General features: G+C 35.2%; 1 protein-coding gene across 1 annotated transcript in view; it reads left to right on the forward strand.

Moving 5' to 3' along the window:
- Window positions 1-16,866, forward strand: part of LOC101572414 (protein FAM133A) — a 29,396-nt gene extending 12,530 nt beyond the window's left edge. The window contains exon 2 of the mRNA XM_004648229.2: window positions 15,970-16,866. Within this exon, the coding sequence (XP_004648286.1) occupies window positions 16,072-16,866 (795 nt within the window). The 5' untranslated portion in view covers window positions 15,970-16,071. The remainder of the gene's footprint in view (window positions 1-15,969) is intronic.
- Window positions 16,867-17,609: the final 743 nt, after the last annotated feature.

Below are 17,609 nucleotides of genomic sequence, written 5' to 3' on the forward strand. Positions count from 1 at the left end.
CTTCCTGCCTTCCCGCCTTCCTTCTATCCTTCTTTTCTTTTCTTTACTTTTCTTTTTCAAGCAGGAATCAAACTCAGCGCCTTGAGCTTGCAGGCAGGTGCTTATGGTGCTGAGCTATCTCCCTAACTGGGAGAAGAAATTTCAAGACAGTCAGATGTTGAGGAATTTGCATGGTTATTGTTGGGGACTTTTAGCCCAATTTATGTTAGAATCAAAATCAAGTGACCCAGCAGAATGATTTAAAACATTGCAAATTTAGACATAAAGGAACCTCCACTAAAAATGTGGACTGCAAGCATAGAATAAAGGAGATCTTGACTGCTGATAATGAATAGAATGGAAAAAATAGCCTGAGAATATCACACAAAGCACCAAAACTCTACCTTTTGCAGCCTCAAAAATGCAAAAGTAAAAGACTGCTTTGAAAAGAAAGACACAGAGTACTATGTTTAGAATTGGGGCTGTCATGAGAATTTGGTTCTTGGAATTGGGTTCAGAATGCTCAGTGATCCAGGAATTTGACCCTTATAGACAAGAGAGAATGAAGCCCAGCTATTGGGCCAGGTAGTAGCAGATCCTGTCATCATCCACATGCTGCTGGGCTTAGATAAATGAAGAATGGAAGATATAAGGGATCATAAAGGCTTCTACCTATATTTCAGAAGAAGACTGGAGGCAAGACAGTATGTCCCTGAGAGAGCAGAGTGTGAAACTATGAGTGTGAATTGAAAGGTGCAGTGGAGATTCCAGAATTTGAAGAAGCCAGAAAATTGGATCATCTGAGGAAATCTTGAAGGACAGAGTAGAGCAGGTCTAAGAGAGGAATCATAGGAGCTATAACAACCAAAAATGCCACAGAGACAGAGCCATATAAGCCCTTTGGAAATTACATCAAGCCACAGATTCCCTCAGATGCTGCACATGGAAATACATAACTCTATGTCAGCCCTTCTGGCTTTTGGCCTTTCTTTGGTTCCATTGTTTTGTATCCCTTATTTGTAATACTTTTTTTTATTTTAGGGAAGGGTCTACAGGGTATTCAGGGTCTCACCACTAGATCGAACTCATAGTAATCTGCCTGTTTACAGCCTCCCAAGAACTGGAATTACAGGCGTGAGCCACCATGCCATCTCAGTTTCCCTCTCAGCACACTCTGGGGTCGGGGCCAGCATAGCAGGCCCTGTTTATAACTTTTGAAACAGAAAGGTCTATCTTGTGCCAGTAAATGCTCACAGTGTTTAACTTTCTTTTCATTTGTATAGGGGCTCACAGCTAAGAGTTTGCATTAATTCTAAGAATACACTTTGAATTTGGACTTTTTAACAATACTGAAACTCTTCAAATGTTAGAAACTCTTGGAGATGGGTGAAATGCCCTTTGTATAAAAGGATGTGCATGAGTCTTTAGGGTCCAAGGACAAAATGTTATGGTTTGTCTCTAAACGTCTCCCTATAGCCTCAAGTGGTCATGAGGCTTTTTAGAAGTGGGTGAATCTAGAGTGTTTTGTGCTGAGTGTAAGAGTATGTGATTAGTAACTTAGTCCTCTAATTGGTTTGGCATAGCTTGGACTAGGACTAAGAGTATGAGTACTACACATGCCCTCAGGAGCCAGCATATAAGGAACACATAGAGTCTCCCCCAACTTGTTTTAGCTATCTTCCTCCATCATGAAAATTTAACCCTCAGCCATGTGCCATAGTGCCTTGGAGCCAGCATATTATGGATTGAAACATCTACAATCTGTGAACTAAATAAACATTTTCTCCATTAACATTGTGCTATATATATATATATGTCTCAGCACTAAGAGAAAAATAATTAACACATCATACAACCATGAGTTTTATCTGTCTTGGTTAACACTTGTGCTCTTCTTATAATAGGCTTTCAAAAAATGTATAATGGGTGAATGAGTAGATCATTTATATTTATATTATATATTTTTACCACACAGGTTTAACTTCTAGTTAAGATATTTTTCCACTTTATGTTGTGTTATGATTTTATTAAAATTATAAAAGCACAATTTATTTTCTGTGACAGCCGTTTAAACTGATGTAAAACAAATTGTTTTCTAGGTTAACATGTCATAAACACCTTAAAAGTTTCACTGAATTTTATATAAAACTTAGTTCCATGATGAAGAATTTCCTGCTGAGACATTTTGGAACTGGTTGCACCAAGAGGATTATAAGAATTGACAAAATTGCATATTAGAACACTAAATAATTGCATAAATAATCTGTATGTCAATATTTAAGAATGTTAAAGGATTAAAGGTTAAAATTAACGTCTTCCCAGGATGTAAATATGTTATGTGGAGATTCTGGGTTTAAAATAAATAATGGTATGGAATTCTCAGATAACTGACTCAAGCAATTACATGGGCAGGTTCATTCATTGTCTTTCAAAAAAAGACAAAAGTTCAGAGGAGTCTAGGTTAAAACCGTTTTCTTTCTAGCATGCAATTACTGTGTCTTCATATTCCTGATTACTACATGACAACTGATGTTGGCAATGATAAATTAAATAGCTAAAATAATTTCTAAGTTAATTCTGTATGACATGGCATTATGTGTCAAGTTGAAAAATTCTGTGACTCAATATTATCAAAATAATGACTACAGCATAATATTCTGGGTAGTGTAGGAGCTTTAAATCTTTAGATCTATATTGATCTGCAATCCAGTGAAGACACTGAGCATTACAAAATATAATCTACAGATGTTACCCTATCCAGATGGTAGAAACATATGCCACTATGCGAAACAAAAAAACGTAAATAGTAAGTAATCTGAAATACATAAGGAATAGATTTTAGGAGAATGTATATATTGTTCAGGTTGATTTTGATAGTTTGCATTTACTTTTTGCTATTAGAATACTGCTCTTTATCCTTCCTTTTCTTGTATATTTGGAGACAAATGGAAAAAACTTGAATCAATTCATTTGAACACTTCATAAATTTGACTAAGGAAAAAAGTTGAAACTAATTGGCGATAGTTTTGAGCTTTCTCCCTCTTGCTATTTTTCCCAATAGTCTCCATCACTGTAAATTTAATTGTATACAGCCATATGGCTATGCAAACAAACACACTCCTTGTTCAGGTTAGAATCTCACCTCTAACTCACCACACTACAGAGATTTATATCTCATATATCCAAAGATTTTGAATCACTAAGTCACTTTGGAAGAACATTTACTTTATTTTCCCTCAAATTATACAAACTGTTCTTATCAACCAATTTAAATTTTGTTTCATTATACTGTTTTTCTGCTTCAGGGGGCATTTGGCCTATGGCTTGAACCTGAATATAGAAACATAGCTACAAATAATTGTATTTTTGCTTTTAGTTTTGAAGTACTGGGAACTGAGAGACTCTCTAAATCATTGCATTGCCTGTGCTGGAGATGGGCAATTTCCATCTTCAGATCCTCCTCATTCAGCTTCCTAGAGTCTGAGATTCCAGACATACAACACCACAATTGGATATATTCCATTTTATTTTAGCTTTCACAAGAATGTACAGCCATTCTACCTACTACTACAATACTCTTTAATAATTTGGACTTTAAACCAGGCTGCTGGAAGTTTAATCTAAGCTTTAGCCCCTATTAGCTTTATGTCTTGTGAAAGTTGCTTGATCTTTCTGAGATAAATTGCCTCATTTTTTCCAATAGGAAAAATAATACTACATCCTTCTTGGAGTTGTTCAGAATTAAATGAGTTAATACATGCAAACCACTTGTAAAAGTTTCTGTTTCTGGTGTGTGCTGCATAATTGCAATCATTGTTGCAACTGTCATAAAACATCAACACTTTGCATTTATAAGCCTCTACAATTTTCAAACTATTCCCAAAGAATATTTTATTTGAGTTTAGGGACAAGGAATTATATTTTAAAAGAATCATTCTATATCAACTTCATTTTCAGAAATAAGTACTATGACAGAAAAATTATATGACTCCCGTGAGAGTACTCTCAAAGTAAATGGGGCAAATGGACCTTCAACTACAATGTTAGTGAACTCTAATAATCAGTTTGTTCCATTAATACAGTCTTAGTGAATTTTCTAAAATGCTTTTTTTTTTGTGTGGAACCAGAGATTGAAATCAGGCCCTTGTGCTTGCCAGGGAAGTGCTTATTCTATGGAGCCATCTCCCTGGCCCCTTAAAATGCTTTTGTCCCTTTGTCCAAGCATTTAAAACTTCCTGCACTTAACTGAATTGGGAACTTTTCTTTTTACCTGTCCCTGACTAATCCTGAATGCACTCTCCCACAGATTTCTCTTCTTTCTTTTGTAAAAAAATATTGGTACAAAGGAAGGAATGGAAAAATATATTTTTATGTTTTTATATAAGATGGCTTGTATAATTGTACTGCTGATTTGTTCTGGTCTATTGAAAGGAATATTTAATGTCTAATGTTTTTCTCCTAATTTCTTATCATTTTTTAACCAATTTTGCATGATTGTATCTGGTAATCTAAATAACTAATTTCAAGACAACATTATGTAATATAACAACTATTGTTGGATTTCTATTATTTTGTTTATTGAGACTCTGTAATTTCTAATGTGTTTTTAAATATATTTTATCCTCCTTAAAAAATAAAAAGATGAATTTACTCCAAAAATATTGGCACATACTTTCAACACAAAATTATTGCCTTCATCATGGAAAATTTTTCATGCACAATACACCTCTTATTTTTTTTCCTTTTCCTCTCTCACATGTCCCTCTATCTTCTGGTCCCCTTCCCTCTTGAGAGTGGTACATTTTTCTGTTATCTCTCTTTTTTATATAATTTATTTGTATTTTCAATTTCTCACTTAAGATAAATCAGTTAATATTTATGATTGTATATCTGATCACAGTGTTCTGAAAATGCACCAATTTTCCTAAAAATGACTCAAGTTTATCCTTTATACAGAGTAGTACTCCATTGAGTAAAAATACTAATGTTTCTGTATCCATTCATATGTTGATGGACCTATAAGTCACTTCCAAGAACTAGCTCTTACAAATTATACTACTACGGACATGAGTATACGTGTGTCCCTCTAATGTGATGTCTGTAACACTTTTCATGAAAATACCGAGAAGTGGACTTGGAATAGCTGGATCAAATTGAATTTCTAGTTTCCCTTTGCTGAGGGATCTCAATACTGATCTCTATAATAGTTTTATGAGTCTACATTCCCAGAACAAATGTAGAGGGGTTTCTTTTCCCCCACACCTGCGCCAGCAATTGTTATTATTAAATTTTGTGATGATAGCCATTTTTCTAGAGTAGAATAACACCTAAGTGCTGTTCTAATTAGTATTTTTTATGTCCAGAAATGTTGATCTCATTTTCGTGTTTATTGGCCATTTGTATTTGCTCTGAGAAGTGTCTATTCATTGCAACTGTTTTTGAGATCTTTTAAATTCTACCCATTAGTTCTTTTTTCAAGGAGTAGACAAAAACAATTGTTCCCATTATGTGGATTGTCTCTCTTCAATTTACTGCTTCTTTCCTTCACTGTGCAGAAGCTTTTTTAATTTGATATCATTCCATGTTTAAATTTTTTGTGTTTTTTTTTATGTGACTGGCCTTATGTTCAGAAAATCCTTGCCAACTTCTGTGTCTTCAAGAGGTTTACCTTCCAGCAGATTACATAATTTTGTCTGAACATACAGGTCATCAATTCCTTTTTATTTTGGTTTAGTACATGGTAAGAGGTATAGGTCTAGATTCAATCCTCCACGTGTATCACGCAGTTTCTCCTGTACCATGTATTACAGAGCCTATCATTCTCTAAGGGTATTTGCTGGTTAATTCTGTATCCTCCCCTGTGCCCCACTGATCTCTGTTTCTGTGTTTGTGCCAGTATCATGCTCATTTTATCACTGTAGCTTTGTAATGTCATGTTAAGCCCAAAATTATAGTTCCTTCTACTTTTCTCTTATTGTCCAGGATTGCTTTTGTTCTTCTGTATTTCTCCTGGCTTCACATGAATTTTAGGTTTATTTTCTGTGGTTCTGTCCAGATGGATTTGCTATTGGGGCCTCAGATGGAAATATATTCCTTTTTATGCCCAACACAATAATATAAATTTAATAATAATAATAATAATAATAATAATAATTATTATAAAACTTTTGATGCTTCTGGCTAGTTCTTGTAATATTTGAAATATCAATCTGTAATTTAATTATTGTAGCAAATATGTCTGTATGCTATGGCTTTTGAATTTTAATGAAATGTGCATAAATAGTCATTTCTATTGTAAAAAGACATGATGCATGTAATTACAATTAGCTTAATAATTGTGATGTTTTCTACCATTTCATAACTAGCATTTTAAATTGTTGTTGTCTATATCTGTATGTCCCCCAAAACATCATGTTATGATAAGTGGGGTTTTGTGGAAGTTATTGGGTCATGGGGGCATAATGCTTACCAGTGAATTATTGCACGGGTAAGTTTATAGCTGAACTTGATGTTAGCAGATGAAGCCTTGTCAGAGAAGGTGGGTCACTGGAGGTCTTGCCTGCAAAATGTCTCTCCCTCCCTCCTCTCTTGATCTCTCTGTTTCCTGCATGCAATTCCATGAGAAATTCCCCTTTGCCATGCTGCTCTACACTGCTGTTTTGCCTTGAAACAAGGCAAATATGTACTTAAACCTTTAAAAACTCTGAGCCAAAGAAAACATTTTCTCCTTTAATTGGTGTTGGGGGTTATATTTCACCAATGAGAAAGTAACTAAGATATAAAAATATTAAAAATAACATACATAAGATATATATATATATATATATATATATATGATGTATAAGGTATAAAAAATTCAAATATGATCAACCTTTTGTAGAAATTATTGAGGCTTTGATACATTTAAAGCTAAGTAGTTATGGCCTGAGGGAGAGCTCAGAGGTCTAAACACCTGCCTGGCAAGTGCAAGTACCCAGATTCAATCCCTGATTCCACATGCTGTGCTGGCCCTGGAACAAAAGGCATGCCTTGCAGGCCATCAAAACCGAGTGTGGTGGTGCATGCCTATAATGCCAGCACTGGGGAGGCTGGGGCAGGAGAATCACTAGGAATTCAATAAATTTAAATAAATAAATAAATAAATAAATAAATAAATAAATTAGTTATATAAAGCCATGCATGAAGGGATGTTCCCTTAACTGTGTCCTCTAGAAAAACAGTAAGACACTCACACAGCATTTTGCTGAATATGCTTATGCTCTTGTGTTGTATGTTATTGCAAAGGATAATAAATATATATTGGTACAACTATGTATTTTGGAAAAGTTTACAGATTTTAGGCTGTGAACCAGTTAAGATGTACAGTACATAATATATGATCTTTCAGTATAAATTTTATCAATTTCGTTGAATGCTAAAATTTAGATAAAATTATAAGGAGCAATGAAAGGTACAATTGTATCTCGCTAGTCAGGCATGAAATTGATTTTATAAGTTTGGTGCTAAGAAACACTAATAGCAGACTTCATGATTTGTTGGTCTTATTAAAGATTTCTATAAAATTCATGATGTGAGATATTTGTTAAACAGAAACTCAAAAATAATACATTTATTTACCAGTGACTGGTCACTTATCATATCACATATACTGACCAAATAAGTACCTTCCTAGAAAAGGTTTCATAGTGTTTGGTACTTGCATTTATACACATGCTAATTTTCTGCAGGTAATTTCTTCAATCATTGAGATGACACTATTAAAACTGTTATTCTTATAGTAGTATCTTGACTAACATACATTATGTGCTAAAGAGATGAATATTGTAAATCAATTTCTTTTGAAGGACTTTGATTTATTCTTTAAATTATGTTTCTTGCCTTTTAAAACAACTTTAGAACTACATATAAGAGATATAATTTTCTACTCATTGAAAAATAACCATAACATGGTCTTTGGCCATAATGATTCAATCATATTTCATTATAGCCTAGATAGTCAGTGTTCTGAGTGCAATCTCTAAATGATTCAGAGTTATAGTCCTATTGCTAAGTATTTTATGTAAATTGACATGCATTTAAATTAAAAGCGTATCATATATTTCCTAGCTATGGCAGTTAGAGAGCCTAAAGGCATTGTGCTGTGGTCACAATGAACACATGCAGAAACCTGCTATTACTCCTTAATTTCATTTTACAGTGAAAGGAACCAGGACTATTTATTCCATAACAAAGTAAGATATTAACCATGAGGAAACTGGGTTCTATATAGTACTTGTAACAGTTCCATAAATTGGAACTTATTTTAAATTTAAAAATATTATTTAGTATTTGAAGTAATATATTTGTTAATAAGTTTGTAAATATTTCAGACTGTATTACAAATTATAGCATTGTTTCTTATCTCATGAATAAATATATCTATGATATATCAATGTCTAATTTAGAAATAGTTGTAAAATTTTGATTTGAAAGAGCATTTTGCTTCATTTATCTAAAAAGCCTACCAATATGTTTATCTGAATCCAGAAGGTATTATTATATTAAAATAAATAAAAGGGTAAAGTAGTGACTTCTTTAAAGCAAACACTTGGCTAAAATTTATACTTGGAGAGCTTCACACTATCATTTGTTGTATCTTTTGACTTACATCTGTAGTATTTTTGTGGCTTTAAGTGTACTGGTATCATCCTTGAGACTGAAGACACTGATCCCTGGTTACTTAACACTTCTATACAGGAAAGAGAGAGGAAATGACAATTTTGACTTCTACTTCTAGTCTCAAGAATGATACCAGTGACATAGCTGTGTTGGAGGGAATGCACCTGAGAAAAATGGGTTCAATCCAGCATAGTCTTCTAGCATGTTGGTAGCAGTGAAAATAAAAGCAATAATTCCTCTGTCAGAATGATATTAACTAATTAAAATAGGATATACTCATTCTAGAATTTTATGTAGTAGAAAAATGTCATACTGTACTTAATAGCTTGAGCTAAATATTTCCAAAAAATTATAAAATGTCTTTAAATCATTAGATAAAATCCTCTTTCTTTCTTCTTTGACGTGTGAATTACATTGTGTTATGATTTTTCTCTGTTATCATCCAGTGTGAAATGGCAAAACATAATGTAGCAATTCATTATTTTTAGTGTAGATGTGCAGATCACTCTCATTTTATAATTTAATAGACACACTGATATCTTAAAATCCTTCGATTAGCTTCCCCAGAGACATGTATTTCAGTAGCATGCTAGTTTTCATCATCTAATGTGACCTAAGAACATTCAGATTGTTTCATAGGGCCCCCTTCAAATGTTCAGGTCTTTGCAGAAGATTTTGATGCTTGATTGTCTCAGAGTTTTCCAATTCTTTTGAAAAATGTTCTCATTCATGTGCTTATGTCTGTGAGAATTCATCAAAAGTTGTACATCCCACTGAAAATTCAATGAAAGTATTTGTAGAGAATATCTATAAAATGACTAGCCTTGGTGAAATTTGCAATAGAAACTACATGCATTTACATTCAGATTGACCTTTACCTGCCTGAGCATGTTCACTGACAAGTGGTACAAATGTAATAACATTGAACAAGATAAACTAATTTGTACCAGCATAGTGGTAAGCATATTTTGCATTGCATTTAGCTTTTCCTTGAAGGAATGAAAGCACGTGATAGTCTTTCTGCTTAGAATAGTCAGGAAACTTTGGTTTTTTCATTATTTTCATTCTATTTGAGTGGACTAGCTGTACCTTACCAATCTGGATTCACATTATATGTCAGCATCTTCAACTTGACCTTTCTTTCTGAATTAAGTCCCTCATTCTACCTTCCATAGCATCTTTTACATTTTTTTTCATCTTTAAATTGCAGCCTTAGTTATACCCTCATTTGTTCAATATTTGTTAATGAATAATTGTATTTATATGACCATAATCTCAATGGAATATAGAGCTTGGCAATTAATAGATGATTTTTAAACTCAGTGAGCAAATACTATTAAACACACTGAATACTAGGATGGGTGTTAAAAAGTATATTCATTCAAGATGTTAGCATATTTTGTACAAATGAAGAGATACAGAAAATTAGCTTTCCCCAAGTTTTAGAATAGATAGCTGAGATAAGTCAGAGTATTTCTTTTAAAAGTGTGTTTGAGTGAGAAAACTTCTTTTATATATTTAGTACAGGGTCTACAGGGTCTCACTACATAGATAAGACTCATAGTCACCTTCTGTTTTTAGCCTCCCAAATGCTAGCATTACAGGCACATGCCACCATTCACAGTCTCAATCACCATTTCAGTGCACCCTGAAGGTGCAGCTGGTATGGCTCTTTAACCTGCTGAGCTATCTGGCTGGCTCTGGGTGAGAAAACTTGTCAGAACAACTTTTCTTCTTTCCCTATGTTCTTTACCTTCAGGGAAAAGAGCATAAATGCTTCTCAATTCTTTAGGACTCTCACACAATTGATTGGTTTTACCATTGTCTCCTATTGCTTTCTGTTATAATGATTTTTAAACATTGTTTTTAAACCTTGTATCCTGTTGATATCTTAACTGATTATTGTGGTACCCACCACTGAGTAAAAATATTTTATTCTACTTCCTCTATAATCTTGATCCACAGTTATTCCCTTTATTATCTATCTTCTTAAAACAATTTTTGTCCTTGTATTTAACCTTGTACACACATCATGCATTTGTTTATATCTTTGATTCAAAAGCAAAGAACAGAAAGTAATTTTAACTCTGTATCCCTTATTATAGGTACCTTTTATATTTTTTTCTTTTTTAATGTTTTTAGTACAGGGTCTCACTACATAGCTTGGACTCATAGTGATCCTCCTGTTTTCAGTCTCCTCAGTGCTGGGATTACAGGCCTGTAACACCATGTGCCCAGAGGGTGGGGCCAGCACAGCATGTGTTGGCAGGTGTTTTTTTTTTCCTTTTTCTACTGTGTTTGTGTATGATAGATGCCTACTTGCTCAACTCCTGTTCAGTTTTTAAAACACACTCACCTGGCTTGTATTCTCACTCTTTGATTGTCATTGTGTTACCAAACATTACTATTGACTTGTCTTAGTCAACTTTGTGACATTGCAACACAATACAGTAAGGCCAAGTGAAAGAAAGGAGCATTTATTTAGATTCATGATTTCAGTTTATGGTCTACGAACACTGAGAAGAAAACAGGATAGCAGAAAGACTTGGTAAAGGAAAATGTGGTCAACCTATGGCTGTCACAATGTGAAGACAGAAAAGAACAGCCAAAAATATACTTTTCCATGTCACACCCCAAGTGGCCTAACTCCAACAAGGCTCCACCTCATAGCAGCACATGCCTCTACTAAGTTCTTCATTAGATGAACTCACTAATAAGTATAACACATCTGTGATCCAATGATGCCCTGAACACATGAGAGTTTTGGGGTATATGTTAAACCTAAAATACAACGTTCTGCTTTTAGTCCCCCAAAGACTCATATCTATCTCATTATACAAAACACATTTGGTCCATTTTGAAGTCACCAAAATTTTAACAGTTGTGGAACTGTTGAGAAGTCCAATTCCAAAGTCTCCTCTGAGTCTCAAGACAAGCTTGTCTGTGCATCCATTTGAAAATCAAAAAGAAACTTAAATACTTTTAACATACAATAATAAAAGATGAACATTCGCATTCAAAAAGGCAGAAAAACGGACAAAGAAATCAAATCAAAGCAAGATTAAAATCCAGTAGGGCAAACATCAAAACCTATAGCTCCATTTCCAGTGCCCAGTCATGTTATGATAAATATATTCTTATTCTTTTTTCAACATGGGTGGATATCATGCTACTTTATTACTGCAATCATTCTAGGTTTCTTCTGATTCCACATAACTGTTAGACATTTTTTCTAGTTCTGTAAAATATGTCCTTGATATTTTGACTGGAATCACTTTAGGTGTATATGTCATTTTTTGGCATCGTGCCCATTTTGACATTACTGGTTCTTCCAATTAAGAACAGAAGATATCTCTTAATTTTTTTTTTCCAGAACTGGGGATTGAACTCAGGTCCTTGCACTTGCCAGGGAAGCACTTATTCCACTGAGCCTTCTCCCCAGCCCCTCTCTTAATGTTCTGAACTCCTCTTCCATATCTTTTTTGATATTGTTATACTTTTCAATACATTGCTGTGATGGTTTGTGTCTAGTTGTCCCCACCCCCGCAAAGCCTCATGCAGTCATGGGGTGGAATTCTAGAGTTTGTGATTAACTTGTGATCCACTGGGCTTATGAGTGTGATTGCTGCTTGGGTTTTTGGGTATTAGTGCTGCTGCGAATAATGGGTATGAATGCTACACCCAGCCTGAGGCAGATAATATGAATGCAACTTAAGGGAGACAGACTTGATTTCTGTAGCTATTTTTGCAGCTACACCTCCCATTCACTTTTGCTCTTTGACACTGCCACCATGATGAAAGGTTAATCTTTGCCATGTGCTGCTCTACCTCGGATCCAGCTTAATATGGACTGAAATGTCCAGTAACTGTGAGCTAAATAAGCCTTTCTTTCCTTCACTTTGCATGCCAGGTATTTGTCCCAGCAATGAGAGAAGAGTAACTAAGACAGAATTTGGTACCAGAGAAGTGGGGTTATTGTTGTGACTACCTGACTATACATATTACAAGTTTTTAGGAATGGTTTATGGGAAGAGATAGAAAACGTTTGGAGATATTGCCTACAATAGAAGTGCTGGAACAGCTTTTGCTGTTCTGTATGGGAGAATCTAGTCAGAGCTCAGAAGATCAAAAGGCTGACAGAAATCTTGCCTGAAAAGACCAGGATGGAGAGGTTTCTTCTAGGAAGAAAGACTACATTTTTTTTTCGGAGTCAGGGATTGAACTCAGGCCCTTGCGCTTGCCAGGGAAGCGCTTATTCTACTGAGCCATCTCCCCAGCCCCTACATTGGTTGTTGGATTAAAAATGTTGTGTGTTTTGGCATGGCAGAAAGTTTGTCTGCATTTTGTTCATGTCCAAAGACTTTGCCTGAGACTGAGATTATGTGCAGGGAATTGATTAATCTTTCAAAAGGAATTTCAAAGTGGTCAAATATTGAGGCAGTGGTATGGATATTGTTTTGGGCTTTTAGTCAGATTTATGTTGAGAATCAAGAGCAAAGAGCTCAGCAGGATGACTTAAATGTGAGTTTGGTCAGAAAGGAAATTTCAATAAAGGGGTACACTGCAAAGATAGAGCTGAGAGGATCTCCATTGCTCAGAAGGAACAAGAGAATCAAAAGGATGGCCTGAGGGCATCACTGAAGGCAGCAGGTCTCCACCCTTTGTAGCCTTTGAACCACATATGTGAGGGACTTTGCTTTGGTAAAAGGCCACAGAGACCCGTGTTCCAGAATGGAGTCAGTGGCTACACCAAGTTCCAGATTGGTACCGGCATCAGGTTCAGAGTGCTCAGTGATCCATGCCCATGACCCCTACAGCCAAGAGAGAAGAAAGCCTGGCTACTGCTCCAGCTGGTAACAGACCTTGGCATAAGCCATGTGACACTGGTTTTAGGTGCATTCAGAATATAGGAGTTCTGAGGTTAAGAAAACTTCCACCTAGATTTCGGCAGAAGCCCTGGGATGCCAGGCTATGTGCCCCAAGAGGGCAGTGTGTAAAGCTGTGAGGGAGAAGCCTATTATGTGGAAACCCCAGTAGTTTGGAAAAGCCAGGAATATTGATCTTCTAAGGGAAACTGCAAAGAGAGCAAAGCCAGCCTAAGAGAGAAGCTATGGGAGCTACAACCAAAAGTCCCATAGGGGCAGAACTAAATGAAGCTTATAGTTTGCCACACATTGCTTTGAATGTTCCACATAAAACTATAGGACTTAATGTTTGCCCTTCTGGATTTTGAACTTGCTTTGTTCCCAGTGCTTGGTATCCTTCTGTGTGTACCTTTTGGAATGGTAGTGTTTATCTTGTGCCATTGAATGTAGGAAATGTTTAAGTTTTCATTTGTAGAGGAGCTCACAGCTAACAGTTTGCCTTAGGTCTTGGAGGAGACTTGGGACTTCAATTCTTAAGCAATGGTGAAACTTTTGGGACTTTGGTAACTCTTAGACTAAAATGCCTGTTGCACAAGGGAATGTGCATGAGTCTTTGAGGGTCCAGGGGCAGAATGTTATAGGTTGTGTCTTGTTGTCTCCCCAAATCCTCATGCAATCATGGGGCAAACATCAAGAGTTTGTGATTAACTCATGATCCACTGGGCTTATGAGTGTAAGTGATGCTGGGATTATTGGGTTTGACTGCATCAAGCAGCCTGAGGCAGATAGCCTAAATGCAACTTAAGGAAGACAGACTTGCTCTCTGTAGCCATTGTTGCCACTGCACCTCCCATTTGTTTTGCTTTTTGCCATTGCCAAAGGTTTCTCTCTGCCATGTGCTGCTCTGCCTTGGAGCTAGCTGAATATTGACTGAAACATCCAGTAACTGTGAGCAAAATAAGCCTTTATCTCCTTCATTTTGGGTGCTAGGTATTTGTGCTAGCAATGAGATAAGAGTAGCTGAGATAATTGATCTTTTATTTCTTTTGTTAGATTGATTCTTTTGTACTGTTTTAAGACACAGTCAGTAGCATTGATTTCCACATGTCTTTCCAGTTGAGCTAATTGTTGATGTGCAACAACGTTGTTCTACTTTTGTGTGCTGATTTTGTATACTGACACTTTACTTAATTGGTTTATTAATTATAAGAGTATTTCCATAGAGTATTTTATGTAAATTATCTACAAATAAGTATGCATTGACTTCTTTTCCAATTTGTATTCATTGGTGTTGGAACTGATCTTGTCTTACAAAATAGGCAATTTTATGTAATTCACCTGAACAGTTGCCTTTCTGTGACACTAAAATTTAAGTCGAGACTTGTGAAATTGACTATTCTCATTAGCATTATAGCTTAGCATGTTCTACAAGTCAAGAGAAGAATTTAAGTCATAGGACTAAGAAAAGTTAGTGACTAGATGAAAGTAAGAGAAGTGATACACATCATGAAGGACCTTTGTAGGGGTTTTTTACTTGGTCATCATTATAGCTACTGGAGTGTTTTATGATTTGATCCCCTTACAGATGTATTAGAAAGTAAGGGAAGTTGGGTGGAAATAGTTCTACCAATTAATAGGTTAATGTAAGGAGATAGTATAATGTTGTATTATGTGTGTGGCATTTTCATACAATGAGGTCTTGATTTAATACTGGTTATAAAATTTGTTGGTCATGTTGCATTACTCAAGTTATATGCCAGTTCTCTAAGGCTCATTTCTCTATCTATGAAATAGAACTAATAATAAGATGAACATAGTAGCTTTTAGGCTATGAGTTGAATGGGAAAACCCATTGCAAAGCAATAAGCCATCCCTGACAAATAATAAGCTCTTAATATGTACTGAACATTAATAGTCCAAGTAAGAGATGATAGTGGTTTAGATTAAGTTGATGATAGCAAATTTAGAGAAGAGTGAATGGAAGTAAAACCTAATTTGAGGAGTTAAAAATCAGGATTTAGTAATGGATTGCATATGAAAACTGAGGGAGAAGTATTTTTCAAGTATTACTCCATAGTTTCTGTGAAAAAGACTGCAGTGGATTTTGTTGCATTTTCCAGTCGGAGAAAGTCTACCTGGTGTGTACTTTACCTCTGCACATGTCTCTCATTATACCATTACAGCAAGGATAAATGAAGGTAGAAGCAATTATCACACAATAAAAAGACTTTGTTTCTCTATATTTTGAATAATTACCAAAACTTTACAAGACATATGGTAAATTTATTTTGCTTTCATACCACAGTGCCGTCATTGTGCAAAATTCTTCAATGTGTATATTACTTGTTCCCAAGTTATAAAATTTGTCAGTGTCTACTCTATCTTGTGAAAGAAAATGAACAATTAATTTTATGCCTTTTTTTAATCTTAAAATGCACTGTAATCATTTCTTCTACTTCTCTTACAGAACAGAGCCTACTTAGTTGACCAGGAGATGAAGTACTGAAGGAGAGTGTCATCCTTTGTTTTCTTTGACCACTGAATATCTACTTTAAAACCCTTAGGCATCATGGGAAAGAGGGATAATCGGGTGGCCTATATGAATCCTATAGCTATGGCCAGATGGAGGGGCCCAACTCAATCTTCAGGCCCAACTATACAAGATTACCTAAATAGACCAAGGCCTACTTGGGAAGAAGTCAAGAAACAAATAGAGAATAAAAGGAAAGGTTCTAAGGCATTAGCTGAATTTGAAGAAAAAATGAATGAAAACTGGAAGAAAGAGCTGGAAAGAAGCAGAAAGAAATTATTGAGTGGAAATGGAAGTTCGTCTAAAAAAAGAGAAAAGGGGAAGAAGAAAAAAAAATCTTGTCGGTTTTTATCATCTTCAACAAGCTCTGATTCTTCAAGCAGTTCTTCAGATTCTGAGCATGAGCAAAAGAAACAAGGAAAAAGGAGAAAGAAAAAGAAGAATCGTTTATACAGATCACGAGAATATTCTACATTAGAATCAGAATCAAGGAGCAAACAGTGTATAAAAAAGAAAAGGAAGCTGAAGGATGAAACAAATAAAGAAAAGTGTATTAGAAACCTTAGTAAGAAAAGAAAGAAGACCTGCCCTGAAGATCAACCATTACCGTCTGAGTCTTTATCAGAATCCGATTACAAAGAGGAGGTGCCAGCAAAAAAGAAGAGAAAGCATGAGGAGCAAGAAAAAGTTGGAGAAAAAGTAAAGAAGAAGAAGCCTCATAAGAAACACAGGAAGAAGAAGAAGAAAGTCTTGTGCAAGTCACAAGTAAGGTTAAAATCAAGAGGAAAAAAACCACAAGATTTCCACATTAAAAGAAGCAAAGTACCTACTTAGAACAAGCTTAGCAAAAGCATCAGGGACCGCGGTTCAATCCCCCAGCACCACATGCCAGCCAGCCCGCCCCCTGGTGGGCTGAGCTGGCCTCTCTCTCTCTCTCTCTCTCTCTCTCTCTCTCTCTCTCTCTCTCTCTCTCTCATAAATAAATAAATAAAAATTTAAAAAAAAAGAAGCAAAGTTTGAAGCAAACTTCAATTGTGAAAGTTAACATATATACCAAAATGCATGAGTTTGCCTGTGTTGTAGAATTAGTCCTGGACTTAGTTGCCAGTCAAATACCACTGTGCCACAAAGGGTCATAATTGTTGCCTGAAAATTAAATACAGGATTTGGATTCTTTGTTTATTTGTCTTTTCTTCTGTGGTTATTCCTTTAGGAAGTAAAAAAAAATCTGTTGTCATTCTATTAAAAACATTTAGAATTAAAGTAAAATGTTTTAGACGATGACCAATAATTTTGCTCAAAATGTGTCTACTGTTATATATATGTAATTTGTATACATCATTAAAATGTAAGCAGAAATATCCTGCCAACTATAATTGATGTATTTTGAAGTAAGAACTTAATATTGGAGTTTCAGTTTCTTACTTTTATGTTTTCTTTTCCTTTGATGAAATTTGGCTAACATGGGAAATGGTTTTTCAGTGGAAAGTGGTTGGAAGTGCTTGCTGCTTTGGCTAGCTAAATAGTGTGCCTTTGATATTTACAAAACTTCTTTTAGCTGGTGCAGCTGCTATTTT

This window comes from Octodon degus, unplaced genomic scaffold (genome assembly GCF_000260255.1).
Source record: "Octodon degus isolate 3935 unplaced genomic scaffold, OctDeg1.0 scaffold00371, whole genome shotgun sequence".
Classification (NCBI taxonomy): domain Eukaryota; kingdom Metazoa; phylum Chordata; class Mammalia; order Rodentia; family Octodontidae; genus Octodon; species Octodon degus.